This window comes from Nuphar pumila, chromosome 17 (genome assembly GCF_984573655.1).
Source record: "Nuphar pumila chromosome 17, dmNupPumi1.hap1.1, whole genome shotgun sequence".
NCBI classification, from domain to species: domain Eukaryota; kingdom Viridiplantae; phylum Streptophyta; class Magnoliopsida; order Nymphaeales; family Nymphaeaceae; genus Nuphar; species Nuphar pumila.
In genome coordinates, this window is record NC_143265.1 from 58,557,976 (window position 1) to 58,577,335 (window position 19,360).

The window sequence follows — 19,360 nt, forward strand, 5'->3', positions numbered from 1 at the left end:
ACCTGTGTTGTTCTTCTTGCAGACAAAAAAAAAGTAATTAATATTAAATGTAAATCCTATATTTACCTGCAGATCACGATTCAATGTATCCTAAAAAAAATCGTTTCAGAACTATGGCCATCGTCAATCACGCAAACCGACGTGATTGACGTTGGTTGTGGTGCTTCTGACCATGATCAAAGACGTGATCACACGGTTCTGATTGAAGTCAATCAATTGGACCTGCGTGAATAGGAAAACAAAATGAGAAGACTAACAATCTAAAAAAAAATAACGACAACATCTACAACTAATGTAATCTATCTAAAACAGAATATCTATAATCAACTATGCTATATGCAGAAAATTCAATACGAAGGGTACAATGAATGATCTTAAACTACGGAGATGGGCACCCAACGAACTTTAGCTCTCTCTCCGACGGAAGGGATGCGAAGAACCGGCGACGATGAGGTTTAAAAAAATGAGTAAAAAGCATAAAAAGCAAGAAGATAGGTAACCGATCGATTGAAAAGGAGGGAAAAGGAAGAAGAAGAGGCAGAGAAGAGAGAGAGAGAAGAGGGGCACAGGCTGCTAAAAAAAACAGCTTCTTTGCTGAAAAAATAACTATTTATAAGCTATTCTAGGTCAAAAACACGATTTTTTAAAAAAGGTCTAAAATCTTTTCATAATTTTCAAAAAGGATCTTTCTCAAAAACATGTTTTTCAAAAGAGGTTTTTCCTAAAACTAATTAAAAGTAATTAATTAAATCCTAATCTAACTAAATTATAATTAAGAAAATTCTAAAACTAATAAAAATATCGAAAAATGCAAGGCCGAACCCAAAAATGTGATTTTTTCTGAAAATTCAATCTCGAAGTGAATTCTAAAAAACAACGATAAAGATGAGTTTTTAATGTGATTTTATCATGAATCATGCATAAATAAAGATGAATAAAATGCGAATATTATGCATGATCAATATTTATGTTTTATGAAAAAACACAATATTTTGAAAAAATCATCAGAAATTACAGTTTAAAACTTTTTTGGTAAATTCTCATATTTTTCATGATTTTTTCAAAATATCACTGACATTTGTCGCACTATATTAATACTAATGCAATATAATAGTAAAATAGTAAAAAAACTTATTTTTCATATACAACTAAGAAAGAAATATGCATCCAATAGATCTGGATTTGGGATTTGAAAAGGTTAGTACCTGACATGGAATATCTGGCAAAAGGTGGAATTGAAATCAAGAAATTTTCAAAAATAAAAAGCTTGTTAATATAATATCTCAATAAAATTATCTCGTTATTTTGAAACAGTAATGTTTTTTCAAATAACAGGATTTTACAGTTCAAAATATTAACGATACTGGGTCCGATTGAATAGAGTTCTAAATTTTGTCTGGTGATACTGGACTGGGCAACGAAAAGCTTGCAAACAAAGGGCTTCTTTTTTACGTTTAAAAAGTGCAAAACAGATCATATTTGACCTGAGTCCACATTCATTAGCATTTACAAAAGTACTGATCCAAATCCTTATCCCCCACCAATGCACAAACCATTGCGTAAGGATCAGGTGTAATCACATTGCACACCAAAAGTGTGCAGCTGCAACTGGCTGCCCTCCATCTCACTCTTGGGTCCACAACTGACAGGCTGTACTCAGAGATGGAGGGCAGGCAGGTGCAGCAGCACACTTCCGGTGTGGAAATGTGATTTGCACCTGATCTGCTCTCCAAACCACTGGTCTTGCCTTCCTATATACTCCAAAGCAAGCCTACCATTCAACCTCCTCCATCAATAAAATTACTTCATATCATCTTCCTTTACTTTTTACTCAATCCCTTGTCTTCTTTTCGGCTTGCTGGTGGGAATAAATAAAGGAGGCGGCGAAATGGAGGTCACCCACCTTTCCACAAACAAGCAAGGGTTCTGGCTGTGGTTGAGAGTTTGAGATGCCCTCAAGATGGGTTGCAAGAGATCCCTCGGCAGAAAAGCGGCACGCTTCGTTTCCGACCTTACCACCGGCCTCCTCAATCCCATCTCCGACCAGCCATCACGCCCTCGTGTAAGCTGTAGTTTGCATTTTCTGTCCTAAGCATGTCTTCTTTTATTGGTTTCTTTGATGCCACACTATAAATTTGTTGCGATGGGTGTTCTTGTTTCGTGGGGTTCTCGTGGTTTCTTCGATCATCCATTAATGGGTGATGCGTCTCCCTTCTTTGTTCGTAATCTTGAATTGGGAAACGGTTTGAGGAGTTCGATTTGGTTGTTTCTTTTGGCGTGAATAGTCTTTTGATCGAATTTCTTTGTGCGAGCCCTTGAACTGTTTGAAATTAGTTGGTGGCTGATCTCTCTTTGTTGTTTCCATTATTATCATTTTTTTAAATTGGTTTGCTGCTTCGCCATCAATATGTTTTTATTATTTTATGCTGAACTGGGGAGTTCAATTTGTTCATTTGAGTTTAACTGATGTTATTGTCAATTAATTCAATTGCTCCATCGTTTTGGCAATAAGATTCGATTGATTTGTTTTCTTTAGCTGCAGTTGGTATAAACTGCGTCTTCTATCTTCTAAAATTGGTTGGATTAAATTAGTTTCCTCTTTCAAGTCATCAGTTTCCTTTAGCAGCCGCAAGGGACCAAAGTCACCAAACCTATTCGTCTGGCAATGATTTCTTTTCCAGGGAACTTTATTAGAGTGCATGCTTCAGCGAGTTTTGATTTGAGGGTTTTATCTGTGGGTGTTAAAAAGTTGATAATGAGAATTATATCGAAAGTATTTGGAACTTTTCATTACTAGGCACTTAATTAAGATTTGCACCTTCTGCTGTCCCCTTCCCAAAACTCTCCCGCCTTCATTTTCTTCTTGTTGGTGGCTCCACATCTCTAGCTGATTATGCCATGATATTTCATTTTCAAGTATTTCTTTCTTTCCTATTCATGGAATTGTAATCGAACTGCATTGAGAAAAGCATGTTAATAATGCCAAATAAAAATGGGTACCTGCTGTAAGTTTGCTCTTCTCCTTTTAATAATGTGATTTTCTATCTTGTTAGCAAGATGAAACGGAGATGAAAGCTGAAGAAGAGACAGTCACTCCAGAAAATGAGTCTGTAATTCAAGCTGATGGCCCCGATACATCTTCTTTTACTGCATTCCTCCACTCCTTTCTATTATCTTCAGATTCCCATGATCATCATTCTAATGATGAAGAGGGCAGAAGTTGTGTTAGATCAGATGAGTTGCCTTCAAATTCTGGAAGCAAAACAAGCAGTCTTCGGAGGACACTTCTACCTTTTGGAGGGCGCAGAAAGTTACTTGGAAAAGCAGTACGGCAAGGAGTGGAGACGAGCATGGACAAGTGTGGAGATCAAGTAAGTGTAGATGAGCGAGTGATAAATGGTGAGAAAAATAAGCAGAGATTAATTGGATGTGAAATGAAGACTTTTCAAGTCACAAAGGAGGCTGTACCAGATGCGAGTCTCCCTGATATTTCTGAGCCTTCACTACTTCTTTCAGAAACTACTCGCCATGCTCTTTGCCTTTCGCTGCCTGCATTGATCCGTGGGATGAAATGGGTGTTGCTTTATAGGTACACATAAATATAAATTATTGTTATGTATTATCTATCCTGTTTGCCACTATTTGAGATTTATTTGCTTGTTTGCTTACTTCTGCATTTCTTTCCTTGTTTATGATGTAGCACTTGGAGACATGGCATCTCACTTTCAACTCTATACAGGAGAAGCATGCTCTGCCCTGGATACTGTCTGCTGGTATTGTCCTTCCTGTTCTGTACTGGTACCCACGAACAGTCAATTGTCTCATCTTTGGTGTTCTCGAACTTAATTGTCTTGGAGATTAGATCTTTATTGTTGCCCAGTGCTTGATCAGAAGAAACAGTTGGGCCATATTGCAACTGACATGTCCATCATAATTCTTAAATTTTGGCTGCATCAAGATTTTAAGTCCCACCAGTTGTTGACATTTTATGTAATATAACATTTACTTACTGAATATTGACAACAATGAGGCATATCAATAATGTGGTCTAAATAGGTTCATGTACCCATGAGCATGAAGCAGTAACATCTCCTCTCGCCTTGTAGCTATTGTAGATTCTGATTTGGTGATGTTCGTTGATTTGTCTGTGTTGCTTTCTTGCACCATCAAATTTGTTTCAAGTGTCCTTTTCTTGTAGGTCCTCGAGCTTTCTTTTAAGTAAATTTTGTAAACAGAAAAATAACATGGAAGGAAAGTAGTAATGATCATGGTCACAGGGTTGTTGCTTGCAAGTCATGAGTTTACAAGGCCGAAAGACTCCAATATGCTGGTTAGAATGTCAACTACAAAGGTGTCTAGTTTTGATCAAAATGTTGGGCTGTCAGTCATAGGCTGATACCGAAAATGGAGAACTTGGTGACTGTGGGTGTGGGGATGACTGCTTGGAAGGATGGAAGGAATCATGTGATATAAGCCTGCCTAACATATGAGGGAGGAAAGATTAAATCTTTAGAAGTGCATAGCACATATCAATGTCGTGAGGCCTGTACATCTCCTAGCCAAAGAGATAGGTTCTAGTTTTGGCTTAGTTAAACCTGTGCTTACTAGAAGAAGGAACAACCTGAGTGTTGCTATTACGTAATGAGTAAGCTACTCACTGACACAAATTCACCTCTTTTTGCATGTTATGCACCATAATTGGGGTGTGCCAACTCAGGGGGCAACAATTCTGATGTGGTCATTCTTCAAACAACAAGAACCATGAAGAGGGCACAAGCAGAAGTGAAGAACACAAGGAGGGAAGAGAACAACTCAAAGTTTCATTAGGTTTTCATAAAATAAAGGAGAGTCCCTTATAAGAGTCGACCCCCTCTATGTACAGTACATGACAAAATAAAAAAAAGAATACTTTTCAAGGACAAAATACCTCTAATAATAATGCAATGTACAAAAGAATACTTAATAGCAAAGGGCTAGCACACAACTAGTAATACATTATTTTACACAACTCTTAACACTCCCTTTCAAATTTGTGATGATGCAACAAAATCATTACCAGTTTGGAAATGAATGAGTTGAAATGAGGAGCAAGACTTTTAGTAAATACATCTGCAATATGATTCTTTAAGCCTACATGATCTAAATCAATGACTCCATCTTCATAAGTCTAGTGACAATCTATTTCAATGTGTTTGGTTTGCTCGTGAAACTCTAGATTCTTTGCAATATGTATAGCACTCATATTGTTACAATATAAATAAGTCTTGTTAACAATGGAGACTCCCAACTCACCCAATAACCACCGTATCCAAATATTCTCAACAATGACTTAGCTATAACTCTATATTTTGCTTTCGTTGTGGATAAGGTGACCCTCTGCTATTTCTTGCTTTTCCATGAAATTAAGGAGCTTTCAAGAAAAATACAGAAACTAGTAGGAGAAAGACGATCTCAAGTAGAGCTTCCAAAAACATCACAAAAGGCTCTTAGCACTGTGTTATATGATGATGAAAAGAACATTCCATAGTGCATAGTGTCTTTCACATATCTTGTAATTTTGAGTACTGCAGCTAAATAGACTGTCCTGGGAGTACTCATAAATTGATTGACTACATGAATTGCATAGATAATATTCGGCTGGATATAGGCAAGTATATGAGACTTTCAACTAGCTATCTGTATATTAGAAGATTCTCTAACTCCACACCATTTGAGGCTTTCATATTCAAATTTGCTTCATATGTGAATTAACTCTCCGTAAATCATTTGTCAGCCTTGTCTTTACCACCAAATTTGTTGCATACATATGTTGGGACAAGGACAATCCCCCTGGTAAGTATGCTATCTCCAGACCAAGAAAATATTCTAGACACCTCAGGTCTTTCATTTCAAACATGGTAAGCCTTCTTCTTGGTCTCCTCAACTTTCTCCAAGTCCTCTCCTGTGAGAATCATATCTACGTAGAGAAGTAATATGCATTTCTTAAGCATAGAGGAAGACACAAACAAAGCAAGGTCACGATGGCTTTGTTCAAATCCAATAGATTTTACTGTTGAACTAAACTTCTCAAAGTAGGCTCGTAGTCTGCAAACTCTACGCTTTGGATCTAAATATCCTTGTGGCAGTTCTATATACAACTCCTCTTCCAGGTCTCCATTCAAGAATGCATTCTTGATATCCAACTGCCACAAATTCCATTGTTGTACTGCAGCCACAACGAGCAATGTACCTCTTGAAGGATGGATGAGAAGCACCGAACCTTGGGTAGAGGAAGAGAGAGAGAGAGAGAGAGAGAGAGAGAGAGAGAGAGAGAGAGAGAGAGAGAGAGACGGCTGCACAGAAAGCAAACTTCGTATTTCTTTAGGGCAGCTACTCTCTATGTTAAATAGAGAGAAGTCAAAAAGAAGAAATTACATCTAAGTCCATTATTAAATAAAATTTCAAATAACCTCTAATTTAATAAGGCTTAAACTTAAAACCACCTATTTTCAACACTCCCCCTCAAGCTGAAGCATAGATATCGATCATGCTCAGTTTGTCACAACAATGGAAGAAACTAGGCCTCGCAAGGGCCTTGGTAAAGACATCAACAACTTGATCTTCGGAAGATACATGATCTGTGCAAATATAACCAGCCTGAATCAAGTCACGTACATAGTGACAGTCAACTTCAATATGTTTAATCCTTTCATGAAACACTGGGTTGTTGGCAATATATGTAGCAGCCCTATTGTCACACATCATCAACATAGGTAGGGATACTTTCTCCTGAAGCTCGGTCAAGACTGATTTTACCCACATAATCTCAGCTTTAGTCTGGGTCATTGCTTGGTATTCAGATTCAGCACTCGACTTGGCTACAACAGTTTGTTTCTTACTCCTCCAGGTAACAAGATTTCCTCCCACAAACACACAGAATCCAGATGTTGACTTCCTATCTTCAACTCGTTTAAACAACAGACCTTTACCAAGAGATGCCTTTAAGTACCGAAGAACCATCATAGCTGCATCCCAGTGAACTTTTGTAGGTTTGTCCATGAACTGACTGATTTTACTCACAGCTAATGAAATGTCAGGTCTAGTAACAGTCACATATAGCAACTTACCCACCAAGGATCTAAAGCTGGCACTGTCCACATACTCAGACTTCTCATCGAACATGTGAGTTTTGGGATCCATTGGAATATTAGCTGGCTTAGCTCCTAGCATTCCAGTCTCTTTTAATAAGTCCAACACATACTTTCTTTGAGACAACACTAAGCCCTCTTTGTTTCTTGCAACTTCGATACCCAGAAAATATCGAAGGTGACCAAGATTTTTAGTAACAAACTGTTTCTGAAGATGATCTTTTGTGGCAGAGATATCTTGGGCACTGCTCCCTGTTAATATGATGTCATCGACATATACCACCATAACAACAATTCCAGCACTGGTTTTCTTGATAAACAAGGAGTGATCTGAAGCTGACCTGACAAAGCCAAAACTCGCCATTACCTCAAATAATTTGTGAAACCATGCCCTTGGACTCTGCTTCAGACCATAAATAGCCTTCTTCAACTTGCACACCTTCTTACACTCCCCCTGAACCTCGAAGCCTGGGGGTTGTTGCATGTAGACAGTTTCATGCAAATCCCCATACAAAAAGGCATTCTTGACATCCAACTGAAACAAGGGTCATCCATGGTGCACAACAACAGAAAGAACAAGACGAATAGTGCCAAGACGAGCAACTGGGGAGAAAGTTTCAAAAAAGTCAACACCATAAGTCTGAGTATATCCTTTTGCAACCAACCGGGCTTTGTACCGTTCAATTGACCCATCCAAGTTATATTTAATGGTATATACCCATTTGCAGCCAACAATATCTGCATCAGTAGGAGGATCAACCAAGTCCCAAGTGCTCCTAGAACATAGGGCATCCATCTCATCCTGCATAGCCTGCATCCATTTGGGGTCGAATAGAGCCTGATTGTGATGAAGCGGAACAGAGGAGGCAGACAAAGTCGAGATAAAATTCTTCATAGAAGCCCCAAGATTAACTTCAGAAACAAACTGAGAAATGGGATGAAGGTTGCACTGTCTTTTCCCTTTTCGCAGAGCAATAGGAAGATCCTCATCAAGAGCAGAAACTTCAGTATGCTCAGAGATACTTGCCTCAGGAGAAGGAGATAATGGGGGCATGGAGGTAGGAGGTAACCTGTGAGTATACACTATAGGAGGGTTTCTGTATCGAGACTCCCCAGAGGATGGAGCCACAGGCTTTGGAGTGAGCGACTCTGAAGGAAAAGGGGAAATTGGCAGAGGAAGGCTATCACCCTGACTCTCCTGTAACCTTGGAGTAGTACTCGAAAAATAAGGAATAGACTCAAAGAAGGTAATGTCCGCACTGACATACTCTTTATGAGATATAGGGTCATAGCAACGATATCCTTTTTGGTTCTTAGGATACCCAAGGAAAACACATTTAATAGACTGCGCAACAAGTTTATCTCGATCAGGACCCAACTTATGCACAAAACACACACATCCAAAAACTTTAGGGGGGATAGGAAAGAGAGGAGCCTCTGGATGGAGAATTTGAATTGGGATCTGGTCTTCTACAGAACTTGACGGCATGCGATTTATAAGAAACCCGACTGTCAAAACCGCATCGCCCCAGTATGTAGCAGGCATATTGGATTGAATCATAAGGCACCGAGCAACATTAAGGATTTGTCTATGTTTCCTCTCAGCCACCCCATTTTGCTGGGAGGTATGGGGACATGTAAATTGAGGTTGAATCCCATTAACAGAGTAGAATTCAAGTAAGTCTTTGGATTTGAACTCAAGAGCATTATCAATGCGAACAATTTTAACACATATGTCAAATTGAGTTTTTATCTTTGCAATTAAAGATTTAAGAATGACAGGACCTTGAGACCGATCTTTCAACAGGAACACCCACGATAGTCTTGAGAAGTCATCAACAATAACTAGATAATAACGACACTGAGACCTATTCGGAATCCTACTCGGACCCCACACATCTACATGAAGAAGATCAAACAATCCTTGACTTGATGGACTCTGACTGGAGGGAAAAGAGCTTCGACAATGTTTTCCCAATTGACATGTTTCACACTGAAAAGAAACTGAGGGAGGTATATGAGGAATGACACGACGAAGTTTTGTCACTGGAAGGTGACCCAAACGATGATGTCACAATAGAGGACTTGAGGATGATGTAACAACAGAATAGGCCGAAATCTCTGGTTGGTGCAGGTAATACAGACCACCTTCCTCATAGCCGTCACCAATCCTTCTCCCCGTCAGCAAGTCATGAAAGGTGCATCCCATAGGATCAAAAATCACTCTACAATTCAACTCTTTTGTCATTCGACTGACGGATAATAAATTCTGTGGAAACAAAGGAGCATGAAGAACATGCGACAATTGAAGAGTAGGGGTAATAGACATGTTTCCCTGCCCTACAATTGGGGAAGAGCTACCATCAGCAAGACGTACCCCTTTTTGACCTGTCACAGGTTTTAAACTCAAAAATTGCTCGAATTTCCGCACAAGTGACCAGAGGCTCCAGAATCAATGATCCACCTACCACCTTGACCAGATAGGCCATTACCTGCCGAGTACACAACCTCCGCAACAGAAGACTTCGAATTGGATGATCGTAAAGCAAGGAGCTCGTCATATTCAGCCCTGCTAAGAGTTACATAATCATTGGAGGAATCTGCATCTGATTTAACCACTTAAGCCATAATATAAACTAATGGGCTTAATTCACACAATGCAGGAGCAACCACACGCACATACCCACAATCAACTACGAGCCCGTCTATATCAAGTTTTGACTTCACCAATGAAATCTGAGAAACACAACCTTCGACTGTTCAGATCCAAACTTCAAATATAATTTTAAAGAAACTTGACCAAAACCTACCACCTCACCCAAGGATGGCTATAGGTTGCAAATCAAGATCACACATCCAACACGACTTAGCGTGTGTTATCATCACACATCCGCCACTACGACAACCAGTAGCATTACTCAACTCAGACTCCCACGTCAAAAGACAAGGATCCCACAAACTGAATATTTTTCAACACTGCAGGGAATCACGCCTGCTGATTCCAAAAAAAAATATATTAACATGCTGCTTTCGTGTTGGATGTGAAATCAGTCAGATCTGATTCTTACTCCCCACGCTTGCTGCTTCCACGACATGAGCACAACCAAAACTAACATGTTTCTTTCACAAAAGAAAAATTACGACAACATGGATGGTAGGAGCTGTCAATGCAGTCTCCTTGTGGTGATACATTAGCAGGTTCAAAACTCAGAGGTACGTTGAATAAAAACTGGTAAGGGTCTGCCTAACTTAGCTTTCAAAGAAAATCACAAAAAAAAAATCACGACCCAGCAGGTAATCACGACAGGTGCTGAAATCACGACAAAAGCTGAACTTACGACAACTGTAAATCATGACAGTTGCTGCTGAAATCATATAGGTAGATGTTGTAACTCACGATAGCATGAAAAAAAAATTTCACGACCCTGCAGAAATCACGGTAGATGCTGAAATCACGACAGATGAAGAAGGAAGATCATTTCTTCAAGGGACACGATACAAAATCACGGCAGCAGCACATACAATCTGTTATAAGCTGCCACACCCAACAATCACGGCATGGCTCAAGGGTTACGGCTGCCAGATCTGAAGCCACACTCCCACGATGCTCCCTTAGATCTGATGACACATCTTAAAAGAAAACTGACCTGATTTGAATATAGATCAATCGTAGATTGTTCACGATCGATCACGCTCCCACGATCGACTGCTTTGATACCATGTTGAAGGATGGATGAGAAGCACCGAACTTTGGGTAGAGGAAGAGAGAGAGAGAGAGAGAGAGAGAGAGAGAGAGAGAGAGAGAGAGAGAGAGAGAGAGAGAGAGAGAGACGGCTGCACAGAAAGTAAACTTCGTATTTCTTTAGGGCAGCTACTCTCTATGTTAAATAGAGAGAAGCCAAAAAGAAGAAATTACATCTAAGTCTATTATTAAATAAAATTTCAAATAACCTCTAATTTAATAAGGCTTAAACTTAAAACCACCTATTCTCAACAGTACCAATAGTGGTCATATGAGCTACTGGAGCTAAGGTTTCAACGAAATCAATTACAAACTGTTGACTATAACCCTTCGCTACTAATCTTGCATTATATCTTTCAATTGACTCGTCTGCTTTATCTTATAAACCCATTTTCTCCTAACAATATTCTTCCCTGGTGACGATTTTATCAATTCCCATGCATGCATTCTCTCAAGTGCACTCATTTCTTCAACCATATCTCTTTGCCACTCCTCTTTTTCAACTACCTCTGCATAAGACTCAGGCTCAACATAAGAATGAATCAATGCAAAAAATGCATTATGTTTAGGAGAAAAAGACTCATAGGATACAAAACGAGAGGAAAGAGACAAAGTTCTAGAGCTTCTATGTACCTGAGAAGGATTAAAGAAAGAAGATGATAACTTAAATAAAGACTAAATTTGGGTAGTCGGATTCAGCTGACAAAGGAATAGGATCAGAATTGGCCTCTTGACTTCTGACTAACTCTGCTTTCACTTGATTCAAGAAAGGGATTTCGACAACATTTTCATGTCTTATTGACTAGGTTTGTTCAACCCGACTATTTCTTGGTTGAACCTGCTCTCCTTAAATCTTCACCCTTTCATTCATACCCTCTCTTTCACCAAAAGGAACCAAGAAGGACAAGTCAGACTCATCTCTTCTCCACTCTGGCTAAAATATAGCATATCCTCATGAAAGATGACATGTCAGGATACCTACACTCTCTTTCCATTAGGATTGTAGCATTTATAGCCCTTTTGACCATTAGCAAAACCAAGAAAGCAACACTCAACAGTTCGAGGAGACAATTGTCTCTATATCTATCAAGTAGAAGAACAAAACATATACATCAAAATACTCTCATCATATCATAATTTGGAGTTTTTCTATACAATTTTCAAAATGGGGATGTAACCTTTAAGCACACTTGAGGGCATACAGTTTATTTGATAGATACTCAACTGAACTGCATCTGCCCAAAATGCTCTGGTCATTTCACCCCAAAAGAGAAGAACTCTTGCTATCTCCAAGATATGTATATTATTCCTTTCAGTCACTCCATTTTGCTCAGGAGTGTAGGGACCAAATTTTTGATGATTTTATATATACCTTTCTCTTGCAAGAACTTTTCAAATACACAATTGACATATTCACTACCATAGTCAGTTCAAAGTGTTTTTATCTTAGCTGCAAACTGATTCTCAATCATAACGCAAAAGCTCTTAAAGATCTCAAAAAGTTTATTTCTATTTTTCATAAAATATAACCAAGTAAATTTTGTACAATCATGTATGAAAGTAACAAAATATGATGATCCTCCTTTTGGCATGATCGATAAAGGACATCACACATCAGAATGTACAAGATCAAAAGGACTTTCAAACTCCTTATCACTAGACCCAAATGGCAAGCCATGACCATTTGCCAACCTACAACTCTCACAATGTCTAACATGATTGGATACAACTAACCAATGTTGTACATATCATATGGTATCGTACAATACATATCATTACTATGAGAAAAAGTGATATGATACAACTCGTGTCACGATACGAGTATGTATCATATGATACCGTACGATACAAGGTATATCATACGATACACCTTCAACACTTTAAAAATGGCTGAAACTTGTTTTTTTATTTTTTAGATTTTAAAGACTTCTTGAGGGCCGAATTTCTCATTTGTGTAGAGGCCATTAGAGGGTATTCACATACCCTAGGAGTCGTGAGAGCGATTTGGCGGTCGATCCGTGTGCAAGAGAGAGGGATTTTGCGGTTTGCTCAAGTAAGAGTACATTTCCACCATTTTTTCACTCAAGGAATTGGGTTAAAGTAAAAAATCTCTATTATAAGTAAAATTACAAAACTATCCTCTAAAAAAATTCTGCAAAAATTAGGGATTTATATCAAGGTAGAAGTTAGACTTCACACTCCTATAACCTATGTCACACGGACTCGGCTAGGAGGTCGACGCACCCGTGTTGACACGCCCCGACACGGGTGCGGACATGGGCACGGGGCGAACTCGGTCAACAAGTGTCGGATCGGGGCCGAGCCCGTCCACTTTATAGACTTGGGCAACTTTGACCAAGCTTATTGTTGTCCATATTTAAAATTTATTTTGGACTCGGGTCGGGTCTGGATCTGGACCCGACCCGGATCCAAAATGTTTATCGAGATCGGGGCCGAACCCTAAAGAGGCTACGTAGGGGGAGGGGCTTACGACAGACCCCTCCCTGTCGATCTTTCCCTCTCCCCCAGTCGTCCTTCGCTCCTCGTCCCCTTCAGTCTGGCCGGCGACCCAGACCCTGGCGACCGTAGCCGCAGGCGACGCCAGCCACCAGCGACCCTAACCACCGGTCCTCTCAGGTATGCCCTCCTCCCTCTTCCGTTCTTCTTCCTATTCGTCTGGGCCCCTGCCTCGTTCGTGTTTTTTGGCAGGAGGCAGAGGCCCCTCCCTGAGTTTATTTTTCGGCAAGGGGCTCCCCTGCCTCAGATTTGTTTTCCGGTAGGGGGCTGCCCCTTGCGACGGATCTGTTTCCGGTAGGAGGCTCCACCTTCCTGCCTTTATTTTCTGGCAGGGGGATCCCCTGCCTCAGATCTGTTTTTCGGTAGGGGGCTTCCCCTGCGTCAAATCTGTTTTCCGGTAGGGGGCTCCGCTCTCTACCTCGTTCGTGTTTTCCGGCAGGGAGCGTAGGCCCCTGCCTCAGTTTATTTTTCGGCAGGGGGCTCCCCTGACTCAGATCTGTTTTTCGGCAGGGGGCTGCTCCCTTCCTCAGATCTATTTTCCAGCAGGGGGCTCCACCCCTTACCTTAGTCGCAGGTTTTTGGCAGGGGGCGGAGCCTGCCTCAGATCTATTTTTTGATAGGGGGCTCTCCCCCCTGCCTTAATTTGTTTTTCCGGTAGGGGGCTGCCCCTGCTTCAGTCGTAGTTTTTCGGCAGGGGGCTCCACCCCCTGCCTCTGTTATTTTCTTTCAGGCACACAGTTAGAGGGGTGGAGCTCTTTTTACTATTTTTTTGAAGTGTTTATTAACTTTATTTACATATTTTCTTTTCAATTTTCACTTTTCAGATATAATGGCGAGTTTTAGTGGCAATGTCAATAAAGTTGATTCAAGTTCTAACTCTGAATTAAAAATTTCTCAACCACTTTGGAAACTTGTGACAAAAGGGATAAAAGCTAGTGTTGGTGGTGGGAATGTGCAGTTTCATTGTAATCTATGTACGACTGTTTTCACGGGTTCTTATACGCCTGTGAAAGCTACGTCTTTTGCATATTCGTGGTCAAGGAATTAGGTCATGTTACGGGGTTGATAAAGACTTGTTAAAGCAATTAAAGAAAGAACAAGTGAAAGCTGAAAAGAAAAAAATTGCAGAGATGAGAAGCGATTCGATTAATCTGCCTTTTGTTATTGCTAGTGATAAATAAGAAGAGCTTTTGAAGAAAAGAAAGATGGAAGGCAATAAAACAATACAAGGATCATTCAACAACATGGCAAGAGCAGAAATTGATAAAAAGCTTGGTCGATTCTTTTACTCAAGCTCAATTTCTTTTAATGTAGCTAGAAGTCCATACTGGAAAGATATTACATCTTTGGCTAATTGTAATGTGAGTGGTTATGTGACTCCTAGTTCAGAAAAACTGAGAACAGTCGTTCTTACAGAGAAAAAAAAATTAGAATTGAAGACTTGTTAGAGACCAAAAAAATTGCATGGAAACGACATGAAGTGTCTATTGTTTCTAATGGGTAGACTAATATACAAAGGCGACCACTGATAAACTTTATTGCTTACTCACTTAATGGGCCATTCTTTTTTAAGACTCTTGACGCATATAGGGAGTATAAAAATGCTGAATATTTAAAGAGATTATTTGTTGAAGTGATAAAAGAAGTGGGTGAAGAAAGTGTGGTGCAAATCATTATTGACAACGCTCCAGTTTGCAGTCGTGCATGAATGAATTTGGCAAGTGAAGATACGTATTCACATATTTTTTGGACTCCTTGTGCAGCACACAGTTTAAATTTGGCATTTAAGAGTATATGCAATCCATCAAAAGATGATGCACATACACGTGAAATATATTTATGGATTGAGAAAATAGAGCATGATGTTCGAAATATTAGAAATTTTGTTGTAAACCATCATCATGCCCTTTTATATTTAATAGGCATTTTGATCTCAAGTTACTGAAAGTTGCTGAAACTCGTTTTGCTTCTCTCATTGTTATGATGAAAAGAATTAAGCAACTCAAGAATGCATTGATGATGATGGTAGCTGATAAAGATTGAGATTTTTATCGTACTGAAGATGATGTTAAGGCTCAAGCTATCAAAAAATGCATCTATGGTGATTTTTGGTGGGATAAAATTACATATTTTGTTGAATTTACAAAGCCTATTTGAAAAATGTTGAGAGAAGTTGACAGAGATGTACTCATGCTTCATAGAATTTATGAAATATGGGACAATATGATTGAAAAAGTTCAAAGTATCATTTTTAAACATGAGAAGAAAGATGTTGCACTTGATGATTCAGAATTTTACAATCATGTACATTAAGTTTTAATGAAAAGATGGGATAAAAGCAATACACCTTTGCATTGCATGACACACTCTCAATCCAAAATATTATGCAAAAAAATGGTTGATAGCAGGTGTTGGTCGTGTTTCTCCAAATGAAGATCCTGAGCTATCAAGGAACAAAATGATATGTTTGGGAAGACTTTTTAATGATCCTCACATGTTTAAGGTTGTCAATAGTGAGTTTGGAAAGTTCTCTACTGGGAGATTTGATTCTTTAGCAGCACTCGTGGCAAGGGATGAGGAAGATCCCCTTAATTGGTGGGCAACATATGGACCAGAGACACCAAATCTACAACGTCTTGCAATGAAGTTGTTATCCCAACCTGTTACATTATCGTGTTGTGAAAAAAATTGGAGTACATATGCTCAAATTCACAACATTAAAAGAAACAAACTCATTAGTAAAAGAGCAGAGGATTTGGTTTATATTCACTCTGATCTATGATTAATTTCTCGTCGCACCAAAGATGAGTATACAACAACAACAACAACAACTACGCCTTCTAGGTACTTTTTTTTCTTTTGTATTTAAAGTTTGTATTTAAATATTTGTATTCAAAGTTTGAAGTTAGATACTAAGTTAGTTATATTTTGATGTAGTTGTGGACCATCCAAGTATTGGGATGTAAATCCAGAAGATTTTGACTTGGAGAGAGAACATGATTTGCATACTCTCAACATGAACTACCTCGATCCTGTTCTTTCCTCTAATTCAGACGATGAGGCAGGTTTATGATAAGTTTTATTGTTATCACACTCACAAGTTTTTTTATGTGTTATATTTTGGTTTGTGTTGTTACTTCAATAGAATTACTTTTTTATTTTTGTTTTAAAATTTACAATCTTATTATTAATTTATTGTTATATATATAATTATATATATTTTTAAAATATATATATAGCCGAGTCCTCGTGTCCAAAGTTTTTGAAATTGTGCCGCACCCGTACTCGTACCCGCACCCATGTGACATCCTATAACAAAGATGACATCAAATGACAATGTGACACTCAAGGAATAAGTGAAAACCGATTGAAAATCAAGTGTAACTATTATCATAATATTTTTGTTTATGTAATATGAAAGTATGAGTCTTGTGGCATGTTCTTAATTACAAGATATTTAATGTTTTTCTTGTGAGATAATTGATGTTTGATGATGTCTTATGCAGCTCATAGAGACAAATGCTTCATATGTGATTTTATAGTTATATTTTGCAATTCATCATTGTTTCATGTGTAATGATTTTTTTAGAATTTTTGCTATTTTTCTGATTTTCATGATTTTTTGACTTTTTGATTTTTTTTTTATTAAAAATTATGAATTTTTACGATAATGTGTATCTTATTTTGAGTCTGATTGATACGAGTAACGATACGATACTTATAACCATACAACTAACTGAGGCCCACCAATACTTCCTAATAACACCAACTTCTGTCACCTAGAGCTGAAAATATGACCCCGTCTCCGGTGTTACAAAATAGACTCATTTGTGAAGCTCTTGTCCTTATGCAGTTTGCACCTTTTACCATTGACACCTAGTCACTAATTTTTGGCTAGAGGATTTCAATCTGATAGGTCACCAAAACATACTAAGTGAACTACCGGACCAGACTTCTTGACTGTGATGAGGACTTTGTAGCTTTTGGAGGCAAAGAAAGCTGCAAACTTTCCAACGAGTCTGGAGTTGGGGAACTTCAAGCTTAACAAACCAGAGTTTCGATTGTCTTTACACATGTTGGGCATTGTTTTCCTTCAATTGATCAATATAAAAAAAATAGAAAATGGAAGTTGCTCATCAAGAAAACCATGAGATATCATGGTGCTTAAATTAATTAAGCTTTTTGAGTTTATTTTCTATGAGATATTGGTGTTATTTTAGTTTTAGAGCGATGCACACATTTTGATATATTGTTTTTATTCTTTGGTGTGTTAGGCAATAACTTTTCTCAGTGTGCAGTTTACTTTGGTGATTTTATATTACTAATGCTGAAGCAATCTTTGTTATAAAAAATAATTCTCTTCATTAGGATTACACGTTCACAGCTTGACTCCTGCAAGGTTGTACCGTTTTCAGGTTGTTGGTGATAGGAAAGGTGCAGTTTTCGGTGGCCTGCTTGAGGCACCACTGAAGCCCACAAATAAGAGAAAATATCAGGTGGTGTTACATTTCAGACCAATATCCTGTTCTCTCTTCATCTCTTTTGTCCATTCTTATCAGTCTTTTTTGCTGTTACTGTTCTGGATGTCAAGCAGGGAACACCCAATTCTTTTGTTTTCACTGATATATCCAGACATCCTGTTGTCTTTCGTCCAACAGGTATCTTCCAGTACATTCTTGCATATATTGAAACCTAATATAAGTTTCTCTGTTATTGGTTCTACAACTGACCTGATAAGTTCTGATCAAGCAGTTTTGCAGCTTCAATTCACTTGAACATAAGTTAATATGAGTTGTATTATGTCACTTATATTTTATATAGGTGCAAATCGTTATTTCACACTTTGCTCGTCTGAATTCATAGCATTGGGTGGGGGTGGCCATTTCGCACTTTATTTGGATGGAGACCTGTAAGTCATCCACTGATCTTTGTGTTGTGCAATCTTAAGGTGAGATTCTTATTGATGAAGTCATTGCATGTGCACCATGCTCATGTTTCTAACCAAGGCCCTTACCCTTGAAAACCATATAATCGGATACACGTGCAAAACTATGATCCCATAAAGAAAATGCTTGATCAGTTAATTTTCAAGGTGGCCTATTGAGATGCAAGGTGTACAATCTCAGCACATGCTATAATATTTTCTTGTCATGTGAAATCTTTTGTTATTTGTGCTTGGAGGTAAGTGAATATTTTTTAAAAAGCTAATGAAGTCTTTTCATCTTTAAAAAATTTGTACTTGAAGATTAAGTGGGTCAAGTTCTGCATCAGAAACATTTGGCAACTCATGTCTCGCACACACATCAGAGTTTGAAGTCAGGGAGGTTGAGGTATCACGCAATCACTTCCAGAATTCCTTAACTGTTTTTATTCAATGCCTTTTTTTCTTGCTTAAATTGGAAATATTGATCCGAGTATTGGAAGCTAATTGTGTGTATAATGTAGCTCTGGGGTTTCACATATGGTTCAAAATATGGAGAAACAGAAGCTTCGGTCCACCATGTGGAGCCCGCTGGCTTATGTAGATGGTGATGGAACCGCTCCACAACCAGGCAAACCTTGTTAACGCCTACCTGTTGCTGCTGTATGGCACTCTTTGCTCTCCCTGTAATACGAATCTTTATCATGGTGTACGGAATTAATTAATTGACCTCTGAGGTGTTCATATGCAGCAGACACATCACATTCAAGAAGTTTTAACTAGATGTAAATATTAATCTGTATATAGAGGTGCTATTTTTAACCCTTGTTTTCTAAGTCTAAATCTGTTGTGATATATGTCAGATGCTTGTAGCTACGTTCTCAACTTTTACAATGAATGTAACGGCCAGCAGTTTTTTGTTCAGGCAAAATATATTTACAGGGGTGGTTTTTCTTTTTTGAAAGGCAAGCAGGGGTTAGTCCGACCTCTACCAGTTACACAACTATACTATTGGGTTTTGAACCTGCAACGTCCCAACACAAGGTGACGTGC

The 19,360-nt window shown here is 38.6% G+C and overlaps 1 protein-coding gene across 2 annotated transcripts; it reads left to right on the plus strand.

Moving 5' to 3' along the window:
- The first annotated feature begins 1,854 nt into the window (after nucleotides 1-1,854).
- LOC149811995 (uncharacterized) lies at nucleotides 1,855-19,129 on the plus strand. Of its 2 annotated transcripts, none has more exons than XR_016428621.1 (8): nucleotides 1,855-2,062; nucleotides 3,054-3,589; nucleotides 3,701-3,773; nucleotides 17,802-17,882; nucleotides 17,981-18,044; nucleotides 18,208-18,334; nucleotides 18,632-18,716; nucleotides 18,832-18,880. XR_016428621.1 is itself a non-coding variant. In XM_089993908.1 (8 exons), the coding sequence occupies exons 1-8, from the start codon at nucleotides 1,961-1,963 to the stop codon at nucleotides 18,916-18,918; spliced, it is 1,116 nt and encodes a 371-aa protein (XP_089850034.1). In that variant the 5' UTR covers nucleotides 1,865-1,960; the 3' UTR covers nucleotides 18,919-19,129. The 2 variants fall into 2 exon arrangements, 1 of the variants encoding a protein (XP_089850034.1); XM_089993908.1 differs by having other exon boundaries at nucleotides 1,865-2,062; nucleotides 18,208-18,295; nucleotides 18,832-19,129.
- Nucleotides 19,130-19,360: the final 231 nt, after the last annotated feature.

What these genes read in the sequence shown, in the direction of transcription:
- LOC149811995 (XM_089993908.1), top strand. Translation starts at nt 1,961, where the DNA reads ATGGGTTGCAAGAGATCCCTCGGCAGAAAAGCGGCACGCTTCGTTTCC. An exon ending in TGTTGTCTTTCGTCCAACAG is followed by an intron (nt 18,045 to 18,207) that starts GTATCTTCCAGT and finishes TATTTTATATAG; the next exon opens with GTGCAAATCGTTATTTCACA. An exon ending in TTGAAGTCAGGGAGGTTGAG is followed by an intron (nt 18,717 to 18,831) that starts GTATCACGCAAT and finishes TGTATAATGTAG; the next exon opens with CTCTGGGGTTTCACATATGG.